Source organism: Myotis daubentonii, chromosome X (genome assembly GCF_963259705.1).
Source record: "Myotis daubentonii chromosome X, mMyoDau2.1, whole genome shotgun sequence".
In the NCBI taxonomy this organism is placed as follows: Eukaryota; Metazoa; Chordata; class Mammalia; order Chiroptera; family Vespertilionidae; genus Myotis; species Myotis daubentonii.
In genome coordinates, this window is record NC_081861.1 from 89,640,190 (window position 1) to 89,661,093 (window position 20,904).

The 20,904-nt window shown below is 39.9% G+C and overlaps 1 protein-coding gene across 1 annotated transcript in view; it reads left to right on the forward strand.

Annotated features, from left to right (window-relative positions):
- Positions 1-20,904, forward strand: part of TEX11 (testis expressed 11) — a 422,533-nt gene that overhangs the window by 27,818 nt on the left and 373,811 nt on the right. Inside the window, exons 3-4 of the mRNA XM_059678680.1 lie at positions 13,252-13,336; positions 16,134-16,213. Of these exons, the coding sequence (XP_059534663.1) occupies positions 13,252-13,336; positions 16,134-16,213 (165 nt within the window). The remainder of the gene's footprint in view (positions 1-13,251; positions 13,337-16,133; positions 16,214-20,904) is intronic.

Here is a 20,904-nt window from a genome sequence, read left to right on the forward strand (position 1 = left end):
ACATCCTATATAATAATAATAAAAGGCTAATATGCACATTGACTGAAGGGCAGAATGACCAGTTGCTATGATGCGCACTGACCACCAGGGAGCAGACACTCAATGGAGGAGCTGCCCCCTGGTGGTCAGTGCACTTCCATATGGGGGGTGCCACTCAGCCAGAAGCTGGCTCATGGCTGGCCAGTGCAGTGGTGGTGGCAGGAGCCTCTCCCACCTCCGTGGCAGCACTAAGAAAGTCCAACTAACGGTTTAGACCTGATCTCTTGGGGGCCTACGCCTTTAGTCGGACATCCCCTGAGGGCTCCCTGGCTGCCAGAAGGATGTCTGACTGCAAGCTTAGGCCTGATCCCCCAGGGAGTGGGCCTATGTTGACAGGTGGACATCCCCCAAGGGGTCCTGGACTGCGAATGGACACAGGCCGGGCTGAGGGAACACCCCCCCCCCCCAGTGCACAAATTTTTGTGCACCAGGCCTCTAATATCTATATAAAAGGCTAATATGTTAAGTGTCCTTCCTGCCTTCTGACTGGTGTCTATGCTGACTTGCTTTATAGCCAGATGGAAACTTTAAACTTTAACCAAATGTTTGTGAAGCATTTTCTCTGCCTCATCTCATTTGATCCTCATAGAAGTCCTGGAGTAGGTAGATAGGAAACTCGGTGGAATCCTATTTTCTTTTCATTAGCCAGAAAACGGAGATTTAGAAAGTTTAGAAACTTGATCTGACTGAAAACAAGTAAGAAATGGTGGACCTTGAAAATGACTTCAGGTTCTCTCACTGTGCAGAATATAGTCAAACACTGCTGCGGTTAAATATTTTACCCTTTGTCCTCCCTGCGTGATCTGCAATAATAACCTGCTTCATGTTGATATTTACTGCTGTGTTGCTCACAATTACCTGAAAGAGACGTTGGTATTTCCCCTAAGAAAAATGAAACGTTGGTGCTTCACTGGGCTGGAAAAAGTTTAGCTAAATCAGAAAGCAGGTCTAATTAAACAATTTTGTTCTATATGTATAAAGGCTAAGTTGACTCATTCATGTATGATATATATAAAGCTCTTGCTGGTGCCAAACACACGCATGTGTTTCCATCTGTCATTGTCGATCACGAATTTGATTGACACTTGTATTATAGAGAAAGGGCGAACAGCAATTTAAAATATTTCTTCTAATTAATTTCCTTTCAGTGCATGAATCCATGCACTGGGCCACTGGTATATATGTGAATATTCAAAGCAACTTTATTCATGATAGCCAAATATGTCTGTCATCTGATAAATGGATAAATTGTGATATATTCATTCAGTGGAATGCTACTAAGCAATAAAAGGAATTAATTACTCTTATTCTGTCATATGGATGAATCTCAAAATAATTATTCTTAGTGAAAGACACCACAGCCCGGCTGGAATGGCTCAGTTGGTAGAGCATCATTCCATGCACCATGATCAGGGCACATGTTGGGTTTCAAGCTTAATCCCTGGTAGGGGGCATGCATGAGGCAGCCAATGGATGTTTCACTCTAACATTGATATTTCTCTCTCCCCCTTCCTGTCTGAAATCAATAAAAAAAATTCTTTAAAAAGTGTAATTCGCCTCCGCAGGGTTTGGTGCCTGCGGAGATCTCCCTTTGAGTATACTGCTTGTGAAGCTTATTGGATCCTGCTCTGATGATGTTTGAAGTTGGCCTCTTGGGAGAGACTCTGGTGCAGGTCAATCTAAGATGCTGCCTGTGACTAGCCCTGGGCAACCTGTTTGGTGCAATCTCGATGTGGCTTCTCCTGTAAATTCTTGGTTATAAGACTTCTCTTCAGGTAGTCTTCAGTTGGTTATTTGGGATGATTGTTCTGTAATTTAGTTGTAATTCCAGTTTGGTCCTGATAGGCGATGAGTTTAGCTTCCCTCTACTCTGCTGCCATCTTGGGTCCTCTCCATCAGATTTCTGCAGGTGTGGGGCAGCATGGGGCAACTCACTCTCTTTGTGCCATGCTGCCATATTTTGTCTCCTCTGCCCATTTTTTAAATTGGAATTTTTTGGGGGGCTATGTTGTATGATTTTTTTTATATTTGGGATATTTCTGCTTATTGGATGTGTCATTGGAAAATATCTTTACTCATTCAGTAGGTTGTCTTTTCGTTTTGCTGATGATTTCCTTTGCTTTGCAAAACTCTTTAGTTTGATGTAGTCCAATTTGTTTATTTTTATATTTTGTTTTCTTTGCCCAAGGATACATATACACAAATAAATTACTAAGAGTGATGTTGAAGAGTTGACTACCTGTGATGTCTTCTAGAAGTTTTATGGTTTCGGGTCATACATTTAAATTTTCAATTAACCAATTAATTAATTTTTTAAATAAACTTTTTATTTTTGATAGTATTACAGATAGCTCTCCCTTTTCCTCCCTTTATACCCATCCTCCCATTTAATTTATTTAGTTTATTTTTGTATATGGTGTAAGATAGTAATCCAGTTTCATTCTTTTGCATGTGTCTGACTAGTTTTCCCAGCACTACTTATGTAAGAGACTATCTTTACCCTATTTATGTTCTTGCCTCCTTTGTCATAAATCAGTTGACCATATAGGCTTTAATTTATTTCTGGGCTCTCTATTCTGTTTTATTTATCTATTAGATAAAAAAAGATTTGTGCATTCGTGGGGGTCCCTCAGCATGGCCTGTGACCTCTCCCAGTCTGGGACCCCTCGGGGGATGTCCACCTGCTGGCTTAGGCCTGCTCCCCAGGCAATCTGGCATACGCTGGCAGTCAGACATCCCTCTGGCAGCCAGGGAGCCCTTGTGGGATGTCCACTTGCCAGCAGGGAGCAGGCATAAGCTGCAGTTGAACATCCTTATTGCTGCTGAAGAGGCAGGAGCAGCACCGCTGTGCTAGCAGCCATCAGCCTGGCTTGTAGCTGAGCAGATCTCCCCCTGTGGGAGCGTACTGGCTACCAGGGGGAAGCTCCTGCATTGAGCGTCTTCCTCCTGATGGTCAGTGTGTGTCATAGTGACCAGTCATTCCCATTCTTTCAGCTGTTAGGGTCAATTTGCATATTACCCTTTTATTATATAGGATAGAAGCCTGGTGCATGGTAGGGGGCTGGCTCGTTTGCCCTGAAGGGTGTTCTGGATAAGGGTGGGGGTCCTGCTGGGATGCCTGGCCTGCCGGGGTGAGGGGCTGAGGGATGTTTTCAGGCTGGCCACACCCCCTTCAGGGTGGGGGTCCCCACTGGGGTGCCTGGCCAGCCTGGGTGATGCTCGGGTTCGGTGACACTCCCACTGCATTTGGCTCAGGCCCCTGCAAATTAGTACTTGGACCTTCCAGTAATAGCAAAAATGGGGAGACAACGAAACAATCCCCAAAGGAAAGAAAAGGAGAAATCTCCAAGAAAGGAACTAAATGAAATGGTGGCATGCAATCTGTCAAAAAAAAAAAAAGAATTCAGAGTACTGGTCATACAGTTCATAAACTAGATGGATGAGAAAATCAACAACCTATGCAAGAATCAGGAGGAAATCAAAAGTGATACAGCTATAATAAAAAACATAATGGAAGCTTTCAACAGTAGACTAGGAGAAGTGGAAAACCGAATTAGTGAGTAAGATAGAGAAACAAGCCTAATCTGAGCAGCAATTGGGGAAAAAAAAATTAGAAAGCAGAAGGAGAGCCTAAGGGAGCTTTGGGACAACATGAAACAAAGTAGCATACATATAATAGGGGTACCAGAAGGACAAGAAGAGCAGCAAGGACTAGAGAATTTATTTGAAGAAATAATGACAGAAAACTTCCCTGATATGGGGAAGAAAAAAGTCACACAAGCAGAGAATCCCAAGCAAAATGAACCCCAAAAGACCCACAAAAAACACATCGTAATTACAATGGCTAACGTTAACTACAAAGAGGAAATCTTAAAGGCTGCAAGAGAGAGACAGGGAGTTACCTACAAAGGCTCACCCATCAGATTATCAAATGATTTCTCAACAGAAACTCATCAGGCCAGAGGGGAATGGAATGAAATATACAAAGTGATGCAAACCAGGGACTGAATCCAAGAATACTCTATACAGCAAGGCTATCTATCAAAGTTGAAGGGGAAATCAGGACCTTCGCAAGACAAAAAAAAAGGCTACAGAAGTTTATCACTACCAAGCCAACAATGAAAGAAATGCTAAAGGGACTGTTGTTAAAAGAAGAAATATAAATAGAAAGGGAAGAAGAAACATAGGCATGAAGAATATAAATGGCTACAAACAAGTACATATCAATAACATTAAACGTAAATGGAGTAAATGCTCCAATCAAAAGACACTGGGTGGCTGAATAGATAAGAAAACATGAACCATATACTAGTATACACTGTCTACAAGAGACCTACCTCAGAACAAGGGACTCACACAAATGAAAAGTGAAGGGATGGAAAAATATCTTTCAGGCAATTGGAAATGAAAAGAAAGTTGGGGTGGCAATACTTATATCTGACAAAACAGACCTTGAACAGAAGGCCGTGATAAGAGACCAGGAAGGCCACTTCATAATTCTAAAGGAATCAATACAATAAGAGGATATAACTCTGGTAAACATATATGCATCTAATGCAGGAGCACCCGAATACATAAAAAAGCTTTTGGGCCCTGACCGGTTTGGCTCAGTGGATAGAGCGTTGGCCTGCAGACTTAAGGATCCCAGTTTTAATTCCAGTCAAGGACATGTACCTTGGTTGCAGGCACATCCCCAGTAGGGGGTGTGCAGGAGGCAGCTGATTGATGTTTCTCTCTCATTGATGTTTCTAACTCTCTATCCCCCTCCCTTCCTCTCTGTAAAAAATGAATAAAATATATTTTACAAAACTTTTGGAAGATATCAGGGGAGAGATTGACAGCAATTCAACCATAGTAGGGGACTTTAATACCCCATTAACATCACTGGATAAATCCTCTAGACATAAAATCAGCAAAGAAACGGCAATCCTAAACAACTCACTAGATCATATGGACTTAATCGACATCTTCAGAACATTCCACTCCAAAGCTACAGAATATACATTCTTCTTAAGTGCACATGGAACATTTTCAAAGATAAACCACAGATTGGGACACAGGCAAACTCTCTCCAAATTTAAAAAGAATGAAATCATATCAAGCATCGTCTCAGATCACAGTGCCATAATATTAGAAGTAAACTACAATAAAATCAATCTGAAAAATTCAAACACTTGGAGGCTGACTAGCATACTATTAAACAATGATTGAGTTACCATAGAGATCAAAGAAGCAATAAAAAAACATCCTGGGAACAAATTACAATGACAAAACAAATATCCAAAATCTATGGGACACAGTGAAAGCAGTCCTGACAGGGAAGTTCATAGCATTACAGGCCTACATCCAAAAAAACACCTTATAATACATCATCGAACTGTGCAACTTGAAGAACTAAAAAGAGAGCAACAAGAAAAGCCCAGAGTGACCAGAAGGAAAGAAATAATAAAGATCAGAGTGGAAATAAATGACATAGAGACCAAAAAAAAAAATACAAAAGATCAATGAAACTGAGAGCTGGTTCTTTGAAAGGGTAAATAAAATTGATGAACCTCTAGCCAGTCTCACCAAGAAGCAAAGAGAGAGGACCCATATACACAAAATCAGAAATGAAAGAGGCGAAATAACAACAGACCCCACAGAAATACGAAGAATCATATATATATATATATATATGCAAAGAAACAGCAATCCTAAACAACTCACTAGATCATATGGACTTAATCGACATCTTCAGAACATTCCACTCCAAAGCTACAGAATATACATTCTTCTTAAGTGCACATGGAACATTTTCAAAGATAAACCACAGATTGGGACAGAGAGAGAGAGAGAGAGAGAGAGAGAGAGAGAGAGAGAGAGACATATTCAACTCTATTATAACAAACTGGTTAACCTAGAAGAAATGGACATATTCCTAGAAAAATACAACCTTCCAAAACTCAATCAGGAAGAATAAGAATATGTGAACACGCTGATAACTATAGAGGAAATTGAAGCAGTCACTAAAAAACTTCCAACAAACAAAAGTCCTGAACCAAAAGGCTTCACAGGGGAGTGTTATGAAACATTCAATGAAGAACTAAAACCTATCTCCCTCAGACTATTCCAAAAAATTCAAGAGGAACACTTCCAAGGTCTTTTTATAAGCCAGCATTACCCTAATCCCAAAACCAGATAAAGTCAATACAGAGAGAGTTACAAGCCAATATCCCTCATGAACATACATGCTAAAATTCTCAACAAAATTCTTGCAAATCAGATCTAGCATTACATTCGAAAGATCACACACCATGACCAAGTGGGATTTATCCCGGGGATGCAAGGATGGTACAATATGTGCAAATCAATAAATGTGTTACACCAAATAAACAAATTGAGAAATAAAAACCATATAATCATATCAATTGATGCAGAAAAAGCATTTGACAAAATCCAACACTCTTTCTTGATAAAAACTCTCAGCAAGGTGGTAATGGAGGGATCATACCTCAACATAATAAAAGCCATATATGACAAATCTATAGCCAACATCATACTCAAAAGGCAAAAACTAAAACCATCTCCCCTAAGAACAGGAACAAGACCGGGATGCCCACTCTCACCAGTCTTGTTTGACATAGCACTGGAAATACTAGCCATGGCCATCAGAAAAGACGAAGAAATCAAAGGCATCCAAATTAGAAAAGAAGTGAAATTGTCATTATTCGCAGATGACATGATATTAAACATAGAAAACCTTAAAGACTCCATGAAAAAAACTACTCGAATTAATAAATGAATTTGACAATGCAGCAGGATACAAAATTAATACCCAGAAATCTATGGCTTTTTTATACACCAATAATAAACTCACAGAAAGAGAAACTAAAAAAAAAATCACATTTATAATTACAACAAAGAAATTAAGATACCTAGGAATAAAGTTAACCAAGGAGATAAAGGACCTGTACTCAGGAAATTAAAGGATGCTGAAAAAAGAGATAGAGGAAGTTATCAACAAATGGAAGAGTACACCATATTCATGGATTGGTAGAATCAACATCATTAAAATGTCCATGCTACCCAAAGCAAATTATAAATTCAGTGCAATCCCCATTAAAATACCAAAGGCATACTTCAAAGACCTAGGAAAAACTCTCCAAAAATTCATCTGGAATAATAATAAAAAAAAGACCCCGAATACCTGCAGCAACCTTGAGAAAGGTGAACTAAGTAGGAGGGATCACAATACCAGGTATCAAGCTAAATTACAAATCCATGGTTCTCAAAACTGCCTGGTACTGGCACAAGAACAGACATACAGACCAATTGAACAGAATAGAGGACCCAGAAATATAAGATGGGAAACCAGAAAAATCTTAGAAGAAGCCATAAGGCAGCAAAATAGCAGACATTTCTCATAGAATTATCCTTACTGATACAGCTCCTAGGGCAATGGAAACTAAGGAGAAAATAAACAAATGGGACTACATCAAAATAAAAAGCTTGTGCACAGCAAAAGAAACCATCAACAAAACAACAAGAAAGCCCACTGCATGGGAGAACATATTTGCCAATGCAGCTCCTGCATTGAGTGTCTGCCCCTGGTGGTCAGTGTGTGTCAGAGTGACCAGTCATTTCCAGTCATTCTGCTGTTAGGTTCAGTTTTCATATTACCCTTTTTTTATATGGGATAGAGGCCTGGTGCATGGCTGGGGGCCGGCTGGTTTGCCCTGAAGGGTGTTCTGGATCAGGGTGGGTGTCCCGCTGGGGTGCCTAGCCAGCCTGGGTGATTGGCTGACGGCTGTTTTCAGGCTGGCCACACCCAGGTTTGAAGTCCCCATTAGGGTGCCTGGCCAGCCTGGGTGAGGGCCTGATGGCGGTTTGCAGGCTGGCCACACCCCCTTCAGGGTGGGGGTCCCCATTAGGGTGCCTGGCCAGCCTGGGTGAGGGGCTGAGGGCCGTTTCAGGCTGGCCACGCCCCCCGGTGACCCAAGCTCCCAGCCTCTGCCTTTTTTCTTGGATGTATTTATCTTCTATAATTGAAATTTTGTAGCCTTGAGCAGAGCCGAGGGCCGGCCAGGCAGGCGGGAAGCTTGGCTTCCTCCATCGCTGGGGGCAACCCAAACCTCCTGCTTGCTCCAGCTCCATGGCCGCTGCCATCTTAGTTGGGTTAATTTGCATACTTGCTCCTGATTGGCTGGTGGGCTTGGCTGGTGGGCATGGCTTGAGCATAGTGGAAGGATGGTTAATTTGCATGTTTCTCTTTTATTATTAGGACTAGAGGCCCAGTGCACAAAAATTTGTGCACTCGGGGGGGAGGGAGGGTCCCTCAGCCTGGCCTGTGCCCTCTCGCAGTCTGGGACCCCTCGGGAGATAACGACCTGCTGGCTTAGGCCTGCTCCCGGGTGGCAGAGGGCAGGCCCAATCCCTAGGTGCAGCCCCTGGTCGGGCTCAGAGCAGGGCCAATTGGGGAGTTGGTGCGCCACCCCCTGTCATGCACAGAGCAGGGCGGATTGAGAGGTTGCGATGCCACCCTCAGTCACGCTCAGGGTAGGGCCGATTGGGGGGTTGGGGCACCGCCCCCTGTCACACTCAAGGCAGGGTCGATGTGGAGGTTGTGGCACCACCCCCTGTTATGCACAGAGCAGGGCCAATCAGGGTGGTTGGGGCTCCGTACCCTTTCACGCACAGAGCAGGGTCAATCAGGGGGTTGTGTAGCTCCCCCCTGTCACTCACAGAGTAGGGCCGATAGGGGAGTTGGGGCACCACCCCCTGTCACACACAGAGCAGGGCGGATCAGGGCGTTGGGGCGCCACCCTCTATCACCCACAGAGCAGGGCTGATCAGGGGGTTGGGGCTCCGCCACTGTCACACTCAGGGCAGGGCCGATGGGGAGGTTATGGCTCTACCCCATCATACATGGAGCAGGGCCCGTGGGGGGGAGGGGGTTGGGGTGCCACCCTCTATCACCCACAGAGCAGGCCCGATCAGGGGGTTGGGGCACCGACACTCTCACACTCAGGGCAGGGCCGATGGGGTGGCTCTACCCTGTCACACACAGAGCAGGGCCAGTGGGGGGAGGGTTGGGGCGCTGCCCCCTGTCACACAGAGCAGGGCCCGTGGGGGGGGAGGTTTGGGGCGCCGCACCCTATCACACAGAACAGGGCCGATCAGGGTTTGGGGCGCCTTCCCCTGTCATTAACAGAGCAAGGCAGATAGGGAGGTTGTGGCCCCACCCCCTGTCACACACAGAGCTGCAGGGCGATCAGGGGGTTTGGTCGCTGGCCCCTATCTCGCTGATCCCGGTGCCAGGAGTCCTCCCGGCTCCGCTGATCCTGGTGCTGGGAGGCATATTACCCTTTTACTATATAGGATAGAGGCCTGGTGCATGGGTGGGGGCCGGCTGGTTTGCCCTGAAGGGTGTCCTGGATCAGGGTGGGGGTCCCCACTGGGGTGCCTGGCCAGCATGGGTGAGGGGCTGAGGGCTGTTTTTAGGCTGGCGGGTGACTGAAGCTCCCAACTGCCCCTTTTTTTCTTTTCTTTTTATTCTGGGCCAGCTTTAGCTTTGACTCCAGCTCTGAGGCCTCTGCTGCTGAAAGCAGGTATCTGGTTTGTTTGTGTTCTATAATCGAAACACTGTATCAACTCCAGCTCTGAGATCCCGGCTCGCTGAAAGCAGGTTTCTGGGGTTTTGTTTAGCTTCTATATTTGTAACTACATTTCAAACTGCAAGCTCAGCGGCTGGCAAGGCAGGCGGGGAACATTGGAGTCCTCCGTCACTGAAACAAGTAAGCCTCATGTTAGTTTCAAGCTGCCTGTCTGCCGGCCGCCATCTTGGCTGGCAGTTAATTTGCATATCACCCTGATTAGCCAATGGGAAGGGTAGCGGACGTACGCTAATTACCATGGTTCTCTTTTATTAGACAGGATGTGTCAGTTTTTATTCTAGTATCATGCTGTTTTGATTACTCTAGCCTTGTAGTTTAGTTTGATATCAGGCAGTTTGATACCTCCCACTTTTTCTTTCTGAAGATTGCTTTGGCTGTTCAAGGTTTTTTTTTGTGTGGTTCCTTAGCAATTTTAGGATTATTTTTTCTAGTTCTGTGAAAAATGCCATTGTTATCTTGATAGGCATTGCATTTGAATCCGTGGATTGCTTTGGATAATGTGGACGCTTAAACTATGTTAATTTTTCCTATCTATGAGTACTGTATAACCTTCCATTTTTTGGTATGTCCTTCAGTTTCTTTCTTCAGAGTCTTAATAGTTTTCTGAGTACAGATCTTTCTCTCCTTGGTTAAATTTCTTCCTGGGCATGTTATTCCTTTTGATGGAATTGTAAGTGGGAGTGTTTTTAATCTCTATTTCTGATAGTTTGTTATTGCTGTATAAAAATGCAGCCTATTTCTGAATATTTTTTATTTTGCTACTTCACTGAATTTATTAGTTCTAATGGTTTTTTTGGTGGAATTCTTTAGGGTTCTCTCTTGTATGATGTCATCTGCAAATAGTGACAATTGTACTTCTCCCTTTCCAGTTTGGTTGGCGTTTATTTATTTTTCTTGTCTCATTTCTGTGGCTAGTACTTCTATTACTATGTTGAATAAAAATGGTGAAAGTGGACATACTTGTCTTATTCCTGTTATTAAAGAAAAAGTTTTTGGCTGTTCACCATTGAATATGATGTTAGTTGTGGGTTTGTCATATATGGCTTTTATTATGTTGAGGTATGTTTGTTTTCTCTATTCCCACTTTGCTGAGAGTTCTTAAAAAATCATAAATGGATGCTGGATTATGTCAAATGCTCTTTCTACATCTATTGTAATGATTATATGATTTGTATTCTTAATTTTATTTATGTAGTATATCCTTTTAATTGATTTGTGGATATTGAATCAGCCTTGCACTCCAGCTATAAATTTGCTTGATCATGGTTTATGATCTTCTTAATGTATTGCTGAATTCAGTTTGCTAATATTTTGTTGAGGAATTCTGCATCTATGTCAGGGGTGGGCAAACTTTTTGACTCGAGGGCCACAATGGGTTCCTAAACTGGACCGGAGGGCTGGAAGAAAAGCATGGATGGAGTGTTTGTGTGAACTAATATAAATTCAAAGTAAACATCATTACATAAAAGGGTACGGTCTTTTTTTTTTTTTTTTAGTTTTATTCATTTCAAACGGGCTGGATCCGGCCCGCTGGCCGTAGTTTGCCCACGGCTGATCTATGTTCATCAGGGATATTGGCCTATAATTTTTTGTAGTGTCTTTGTCTGGTTTTGATATTAGGGTAATTCTAGCTTTCTGAGATGAGTTTGGGAGCATACCCCTTCTTTAATTTTTTGGAATAGTTTCGGAGGAATGGGTATTAATTAGTATTTGAATGTTTGCTAAAAATTGCCTGTTAAGCCATCTGTTTCAAGGTTTTTGTTTGTTGGAAGATTGTGATTATTGATTCTATCTCATTAGCAGTTATTGGTCTGTTTGTATTTCTCTTTTTTTCCTGATTCAGCCTTGGAAGATTGTATGTTTCTAGGAATTTATCCATTTCTTCCAGGTTGCATGATCACTATTTTAAGTGTCTAAGTAATATTCCTTGTAGTAGATTTATCATAATCCATCTATGTATTTCTTTATTATTGGATAATTATATTGCGCCTAATTTTCACTATTGTAAATAATAATATGGGGAACACTATTAAGTGTAAAAGTTATCTCCTCAACATTTAGATTACATCTATATGCTAGAATCTCAGAGAAGCAATATTACTTTTTTGGCTTTTTAAAAACATATTGTCAAATTGCTTTCAAAAATACCAAAAGTGGTAGTTTCTTTAAGCTGTTTTACTCTAGATGTTTACTTTCCCCCCTAAATGCCATTTCTTCCTCTGGGAAATTTGGAGTCAAATATTAACTCCATGTGTTTTTGATGGAACAGATCAAATGATACTTTATGTGAAAGTCATCATTAGGTCAGCCGTGGCATGGGTTTACTATGTGAGAGAGATGGAGATGAGAATGAGAATTAGCCCCAGAATAGTTAGTTAAATGACAGCAGTGCTAAATAAGTAATCTACCTCATCAGAAAAATGTGGAAATGTAGGTAAGAAAAGTGATACTAGAGAAAATAAAATTAAAATACAATTGTGCACCTTCAATGTACATAAAATAGGTGTTTTTTTTTTTTTTTTTGCTCATCCAGTTAGTATTACTATCTACCGATATATTTATTAGGACCAATTATTTTCTTCAGAGGTCCTTGCCAGAAACCAGCCTGTCCCCAGTTTTTTTTTTATAAATCCTCACCAGAGGATATTTTTTCATTGATTTTTAGAGAGAGTGGAAGGGAAGGGGAGAGACAGAGAGAGAAACATAAATGTGAGAGAGACACATTGATTGCTTGCCTCCTGCACACACCCTGACCAGGGCTGTGAATCGAGCCTACAACTGAGGTATGTGCCCTTGACTGGAATTGAACCTGGGACCCTTCCGTCCGCGGGCCAATATTCTATCCACTGAGCCAAATTGGCTAGAGCAAATTAACATTTTTTGGTGTCTTCATTTAATCCCTGAGACACTATGAAATTGATTTATTTTTGCATCTGATAGAAAGATAAACCCTAGAAGAAGCTGCTAGAAACTTTGCCCTCTACTCTCCACAACAAAACAATGAAACAAATTTTATTATTTGAGTAAATATTCTTTATTTAGGACTTTGACAGGTACTATAAGTGCTCCATAAGTTTTATAAGACATGATCTTTGATATCAAGGAGCCTAGTTTGGAAATAAGAATAACAACTAAAGTAAAGAATAAATGATACACAATAACATAATTAATTTCTCAATTATGTGAAACTCAATATAGGAATTCAAGGAAGAGAGAGATCAATGTAGGCTGTAGTGATTGCTGAAAGTGTCATGGATTTTTCTGGTGTGAGTGAAGTAGATTTGAGCTATGTAAAGGGAATGGGAGGAGGTATATCAGGTGAAGCCAACAGTATGAATAAAGGTGCATAGAAAAAAATGAACAATTTGTGTTTATGAGACAGTAAGATAGTTATTGTAACAGTGGGTAAATTTTGGGGATGAAAGGTAGAATATGACTAGATTAAGGAGCGCCCGTAAGTGACCCACAATAGTACAGAAGCATAAAATATACAAGGAAGAAAATATCATTGGAGATGGACAGTATTTTAACTGGCTAAGAAAATGTTTCTCTTGTCTAGGTTGAAGAAATGGCAGTAAACCTGTGGAACTGGGCAGTTAACAAGAGAGTCGGTTTGGTTATAAGTAAAGAGCAGAAAGCTAAATGTACGTATATATTTTATGACTCGTGAGGAGTATTCTTATTATAAATCAGGTTATATTCCAGCAATTGAAATAATATTTTGACCAATTCTTAGACGGAAATTTGTTAAAATAAGACTAAGCAAAACAACCCATAAACAGTGGTTTCTCAAGCAAAGAGCCTCCCTCAGTTTTATGATTTTCCTGAAATTAGCTCCATATTAATAAAAGTTTAAAAGCATCACTGCAAGAAATAGGCTGGTGGTAAACAACAAAGATGATTAAAGGGTGGGAAAATGAGAACTTGAGGGAACATTAAAAGACATGGATTATTTTCTTTGGAGAAGAGATGATCTGGGTTCTGAAGGACCATCAAATAGTAGTTTTCTCTCTCCATTGAAAATATAGGAAAAAAATGCTGCTCTATGAGGGATTTGGATTTAAAATATCTGTAATGATTAGTTTCCTCATGAGGTTGGTTGATGAACATTGGACTGAGAAAAATTAAAGAAGTTTTTTTCTACCTAAGAGCAAACAACAACAAAACAAAAACCCTAAACCAAGCTCATCTGCTTGGATGCATTAAATGTGGTTCACTGGCAAAGTTCTAGTGCTTAAGCAAAATAAGCAGGGTTTAGTGTGCTCACAGTTACTGATTTCCAACAAGGATAGTGACAATGTAATTTTGGAAATTATTTTGCCCAATTATAAAGGATACATTGAGGCAGTAGTCTAATAGGTAAATGTCTGGACTGGTTTGCTTTGTGAAGATACATTTTATCTGTATGTAACAAAATTTATTACCAAGTATTTATCTTTATAAATATAAACCAAACTGTGCACAACTTTAGTATAGGTATAAAGTAATGGTTAATAAAGTTGATAATATACTTAATCAGTAGTCCATTCCTTTATTAAGATGTTTTTAAAGACCAATTCTATCTTTTTAACTCATAAATGTTGATATCATTGCTCCTAGAAGCCTTAGTTCCTGTAGTTATGGGGAAGGAATAGTTAGAAACTTATTACACAGGTGAACTGTGTTAGATTAAAATGCATTAATTCTAAACTCCCACCATTCTGCATATCAAGGAACATTGCTCTAGCTGTTTTTCACTGCTTGTCAAGTACTAGGGATTTGGTAAATGAAGTGGGAGCTGCAGCCCTAGGACTTCTCCCAAGTGTGCTAACTCTGTGCATGTAGCATTTCTTAAAGATATATTTGGGTGCTTATTATGTATATAGTACTTTTAAGATAATAGTGGAAAACAGGATGTCATGTAGGAAACCTCTGATTTAAAAGAGTTTTATTCCAAAAAGATGTTGTTGGAAGATACTTTGACTCCTTAAAACAAATTCAGTGTGACTGGATTATGTTATGTGATGAAAAAAGTCATCAGGATTTATAGGCTACTGTTTTTATTATTGTGAAGAATTATGGAACAATGAAAAGAAATAGGAAAGCCAAAATATATGATTACTAGAGGCCTGGTGCACAGATTCATACACCGGAGGGGTCCCTCAGCCTGGCCTGAGCCTTCTTGCATTCTGGGATGTAGGTGAAGCAGATTCAGGGCCGATAGTGCCCTAGCAACAACCTAACCCACAGCCGATTCTGTGAGGAATTGGGCTCACTCCTCCCTCCTCTCTGGGTCCAGGGTGCGTGTGGGTGAAACAGATTTGGGGCTGACAGTGCCCCAGCAGCAACCTAACCCATGGCTGATTCCGAGACGAATCGGGCTCCCTCCTCTACTGGTCGTAGCGTCTGCCACCTGGTGGTCATTGTGCATCATAGCTACCAGGCGAATGGTCAGACCAGGGGTCCTCAAACTACGGCCCGTGGGCCACATGCATATACAAATATTGTATTTGTTCCCGTTTTGTTTTTTTACTTCAAAATAAGATATGTGCAGTGTGCATAGGAATTTGTTCATAGTTTTTTTTTAAACTATAGTCTGGCCCTCCAACGGTCTGAGGGACAGTGAACTGGCCCCCTGTTTAAAAAGTTTGAGGACCCTTGGGTCAGATGGTCGCTTAGGCTTTTATATATATAGATTAGTTATTTTACTGAAAGTTTTTGTTTTTGTTATTTTAGAAATAAATTAACTTTGTTAAGGAATGAATAGATTTTACATTTCATGATGGAAAATAAATATCTACTCCAGTTACCCTGTAATTTCAGCTGAGCAAATCTCTTTTCAATTGAATATTAATTAAAAAATGGTTTTAGCATAGGTAGAAGAGTTACTGAGACTTAACATCAAGACAGCTAGTTCAGTTATGTATGAAATCATCCTTTAAAAAATTGGATATGTTTTATGATGAAAGAAACTACACAAACAAGAATGTTACACTTATTTAAACTTTCCTATTTTCAGGGGAAGTGAACTGTATAATGAAGATATCTGTATTTTCTAAATTATATTTTAAGAACTTTTATGTCATCTTTGGCAAAGAATATATTTAGAAAGTTTCAAATTTAGGAGACTAATCCCTAACTATCCTTATATTGTTCCACATAGAATTATATTGTTGCCAGCACATACAAGACAGCATGTGAAACCAGGTATCTTCAGTGAGTCTTTGGGGCTTAAAACCTGCAGAAATTAAAATTTCAAAATTCAGTATCTGTCTGACTAGCATTAAGCAAATTATTCATTTGATAAATATCAGATAATTTACTTTTAATAATTGAGTTTTTAAAAGCCTTTAAAACTTATATTTAACAACAATACTTGTTTCATTTCACATCTCTTTTCATATGTTTATAAAAAAGAATGAATGTTTTATGTTTATGGGTGTCTAATTACTGTTTTTGCAGTACGGCATGTTGCTTGCAAGTTGCTGTATATGTGTGAAAGCTCAGCTGAGTCAGAAGAAGCTATTCACAGACGGATTATGGTAAGTCCTAATTAAATGAGGACAAAGTACAGATGCAATGAGATAGTCATTACTCTATGAAGATGGTTGAAGTTAGTGTAAACTGGAAGAAGGTTATATCCTTTAGTGTATTCATGTTTCCTTTTTTTAAAAAAATTCTTTATTGTTTAAAGTATTACATGTCTCCTTTTTCCCCCATTGATCTCTCTCCTGCTGTTCCCACCCTGAGACATGCCCCCACCTCCCTACTGTCTGTGTCCATGGGCCATGCCCATATGCATGTATACAAGTCCTTTGGTTGCTCTCTTACCTTCCCCCTGAGGTTGGATGGTCTGTTCGATGCTTCTATGTCTCTGGATCCACTTTAGTTCATCAGTTTATGTTGTTCATTATATTCCACAAATGAATGAGATCATATGACATTTATTTTTCTCCGACCAGCTTATTTCACTTAGCATAATGCTCTCCAAGTCCTATTATACTGTTGCAAATGGTAAGAGTTCCTTCTTTTTTACAAAAGCCTAGTATTCCATTGTGTAGATGTACAATGGTTTTTTATTTATTTTATTATATTTTTTGTACCATGGTTTTTTAATACACTCATCTGCTGAGGGGCACTGAGGCTGTTTCCAAATCATAGCTATTGCAAATTGTGCTGCTAGGAACATAGGGGTGCATATAACCTTTATGATTGGTGTTTCTGATTTCTTGGGATATATTCCTAGAAGTGGGATTACTGGGTCAAATGGGAGCTCCATTTTTAATTTTTTTGAGGAAACTCCATACTGTCTTCCACAGTGGCTGCACCAGTCTGCATTCCTACCAACAGTGCATGTGGGTTCCTTTTGCTCCACACCCTCGCCGGTACTTGTCCATTGTTGGTTTGTTGATAATAACCAGTCTGACAGGTGTGAGATGGTATCTCATTGTCATTTTGATTTGCATCTCTCAGATGATTAGTGACTTTGAGCATGTTTTCATATGTTTCTTAGCCTTCTGTATGTCCTCTTTTGAAAAGTGTCTATTTAGGTCCTTTGCCCATTTTTTGATTGGATTGTTTATCTTCCTTTTGTTAAGTTGTATGAGTTCCCTATAAATGCTGGAGATTAAACCGTTATCAGAGATAACATTGGCAAATATGTTCTCCCATGCACTTTTTTGTTGTTTTATTGATGGTTTCTTTTGCTATGTACAAGCTTTTTATTTTGATGTAGTCCCATTTCTTTACTTTTTCCTTAGTTTCCATTGTCCTAGGAGCTGTACTGGTAAAGATACTGCTTTGACATATGTCTGCTATTTTGCTGCCTATGGATTCTTCTAAGATTTTTATGGTTTCCTATCTTATGTTTAAGTCCTTTATCCATTTTGAGTTTATTTTTGTGTATGGTGCAAGTTGGTGGTCTAGTTTCATTTTTTGCATGTATCTGTCCAGTTTTCCCAACATCATTTATTGAAGAGATTGTCTTGACTCCATTGTATGCTCTTTCCTCCTTTGTCAAATATTAATTGAGCATAATGGCTTGGATCGATTTCTGGGTTCTCCATTCTGTTCCATTGGCCTATATCTCTGTTCTTATGCCAGTACCAGGAAGTTTTGAGAACAGTGGCTTTGTAATACAGCTTGATATCTGGTATTGAGATCCCTCCTACTTTGTTCTTTCTCAGGATAACTGTGGCCTTTTGGTGCACTTTTTTTTTTAACTGCATATAAATTTTTGGAGAGTTTGTTCTAGTTCTGTGAAATATGCCATTGGTATATTAATGGGGGTTGCATTGGATCTATAGATTACTTTGGGTAGTATGGACATTTTAATGATGTTGATTCTACCAATCCATAAACAGGTATATTCTTTCATTTGTTTATGTCTTCCTCTATCTCCTTTTTCAACGTCCTGTAGTTTTCGAAGAACAGGCCTTTTACCTCCTTAGTTAAGTTTATTCCTAGATATCTTAATTTTTTTTGTTGTAATGGTAAATGGGATTGTTTTTTTAGTTTCTCTTTCTGTGAGTTCATTATTGGTGCATAAAAGAGCCATAGATTTCTGAGTGTTAATTTTGTATCCTGCCACATTGCCGAATTCACTTATTAAGTCTAATAATTTTTGATGGAGTCTTTAGGGTTTTCTATGTACAGAATCATGTCATCTGTGAATAATGACAGGTTTATGTCTTCTTTTCCAATTTGGATACCTTTTATTTCTTTTTCATGTCTAATTGCTATGGCTAGCCCTTCCAGTACTATGTTGAACAGGAGTGGTGAAAGTGGGCATCCCTGTCTCATTCCTGTTCTTAAGTTAAATGGTTTTAATTTTTTCCCATTGAGTATATGTTTGTCATATAAGGCTTTTATTATGTTCAGGTATGATCCCTCTATTCCCATTTTGCTGAGGGTTTTTATCAAGAAAGGGTGTTGGATTTTGTCAAATGCTTTTTCTGCATCAATTGATATGACTATGTGATTTTTATCTCTGAATTTATTTATGTGATGTATCACGTTTATTTATTTGCAGATATTGTACCATCTTTGCATTCCCGGGATAAATCCTACTCGTCATGGTATATAATCTTTCTGATGTAATTCTGGATTTGATTTGCTAGATTTTTGTTGAGGATTTTGGCATCTATGTTCATGAGGGATATTGGCCTGTAATTCTCTTTCATTGTGTTGTCTTTATCTGGTTTTGGGATTAGGGTAATGCTGGCATCATAGAATGAGCTTGGAAGTGTTCTTTCCTCTTGAATTTTTTGTAGTAGTCTGAGGAGGATAGGTTTTAGTTCTTCCTTGAATGTTTGGTAAAACTCCCCTGTGAAGCCATCTGGTCCTGGGCTTTTGTTTGCTGGAAGCTTTTTGATGACTGTTTCAATTTCTTCCATAGTTATCAGCCTGTTGAGATTTTCAGATTCTTCCTGATTGAATTTTGGAATGCTGTATTTTTCTAGGAATATGTCCATTTCCTCTAGGTTGTCTAGTTTGTTAGAATAGAGTTGTTCATAGTATGTTTTAACAATCCTTTGTATTTCTGGGGGTCTCTTGTTATTTTGCCTCTTTCATTTCTGATTTCGTGTATTTGGGTCCTCTCTCATTGCTTCTTGGTGAGTCTGGCTAGAGTTTCAACAATCTTTCAACTTGTAACTTTAAGGGGAGAAAGCAAGAGGTGTTCTCACTCTATCATGATGCTCATGTCATTCCCAATTAACTTTTGATTTATCAGTTTATATAGGATCTATTTTTCTGCTATGATAGAAGATTTATCACTTATTTTCTAATATTACTCCCCATTTTGTTTTTTTTTTGTTTTTTTTTGTTAATTATACTATTTGTATTTATCTGATGGTTACCTTTTAAAACTTTAAATAACAAACTATTTTTACATCAATTTTGGAGAGTATGTCTTTACTTTCCATTCGGAGAGGATATAAGTACCTTTATCATTCTCTCTACCTTTCCTTACCTTAAACCAGTGGTTCTCAACCTTCTGGCCCTTTAAATACAGTTCCTCATGTTGTGACTCAACCATAAAACTATTTTCGTTGCTACTTCATAACTGTAATGTTGCTACTGTTATGAATCATAATGTAAATATCTGATATGCAGGATGGTATTAGGCGACCCCTGTGAAAGGGTCATTCAACTGCCAAAGGGGTCACGACCCACAGGTTGAGAACTGCTGCCTTAAACCTTTTAACTTATGTCACCTTTAACATTTGCATTTTTGGCTTTGTTGATTCAAAGAATATAAACTGAAAGGAGCATTTTATTGGTTGTGACTGCTATTTAATTCTGTGGATAATAGTGGTATTTCTCTTTATTTTCTTGCTCTCTTAATATTTTCTTAGGTATTCTATTTGTTGAGTGTGATGTCCTTTTATGGTAATCACTAGGGGTCCGGTGCATAAAGATTTGTGCACTGGGGGGCTAGGAGGGTGGAGGGAGGGGTCCCTCAGCCCAACCTGCACCCTCTCCAATCTGGGAGCCCTCAAGGGAGCCCTCTCCAATCCGGGGGTTTCTGTCTGTCTTTGCAATCATATGAACGAATTGTCTGAGACCCCCAACCCAGTTTGGTTTGTTGCTCACAGAATAATAGAGGCTTTTTTTTTCTTTGTTCCATTGGTGGAGATTTCCTGGAAGTTTGAGGATATCTTCCTTTTAATTTTTCTTAGACACTCTGATTTTACTTATGTCTCTCACCTTTGCTTTTTCTCCATCCCCCACTGCAACAGTAACTTGCTCCAGGCTCACTTTACTCTAGTGCAGGGGTGGGCAAATTTTTTGACTCGAGCGCCACAATGGGTTCTTAAACTGGACCGGAGGGCTGGAACAAAAGCATGGATGGAGTGTTTGTGTGAACTAATATAAATTCAAAGTAAACATCATTACATAAAAGGGTACAGTCTTTTTTTTTTTAGTTTGATTCATTTCAAACGGACCGTAATTTGCCCAGGGCTGCTCTAGTGTCTAGGAGAACTATGATTCCCAGCATTCCTGGTGCTCCCTGCTCTCTGGGCTTCCACTTCTGGTCCTGGGGCTGCCATCAGAACTACTATTCCCAGAATTCCTGGTGCTCCCCATGCTCTGGGTTTTCCCGACCAAGGGAGCCACGTTCCCCCAAGCCTCCAGCTCTCCTGCTCTGTTCTCCATCCAGTGACCGAGGGAGCCATGATCCCCCAAACTGCCAGCTCTCCCACTCTGCTCTGTGTATGCAAATTACCTA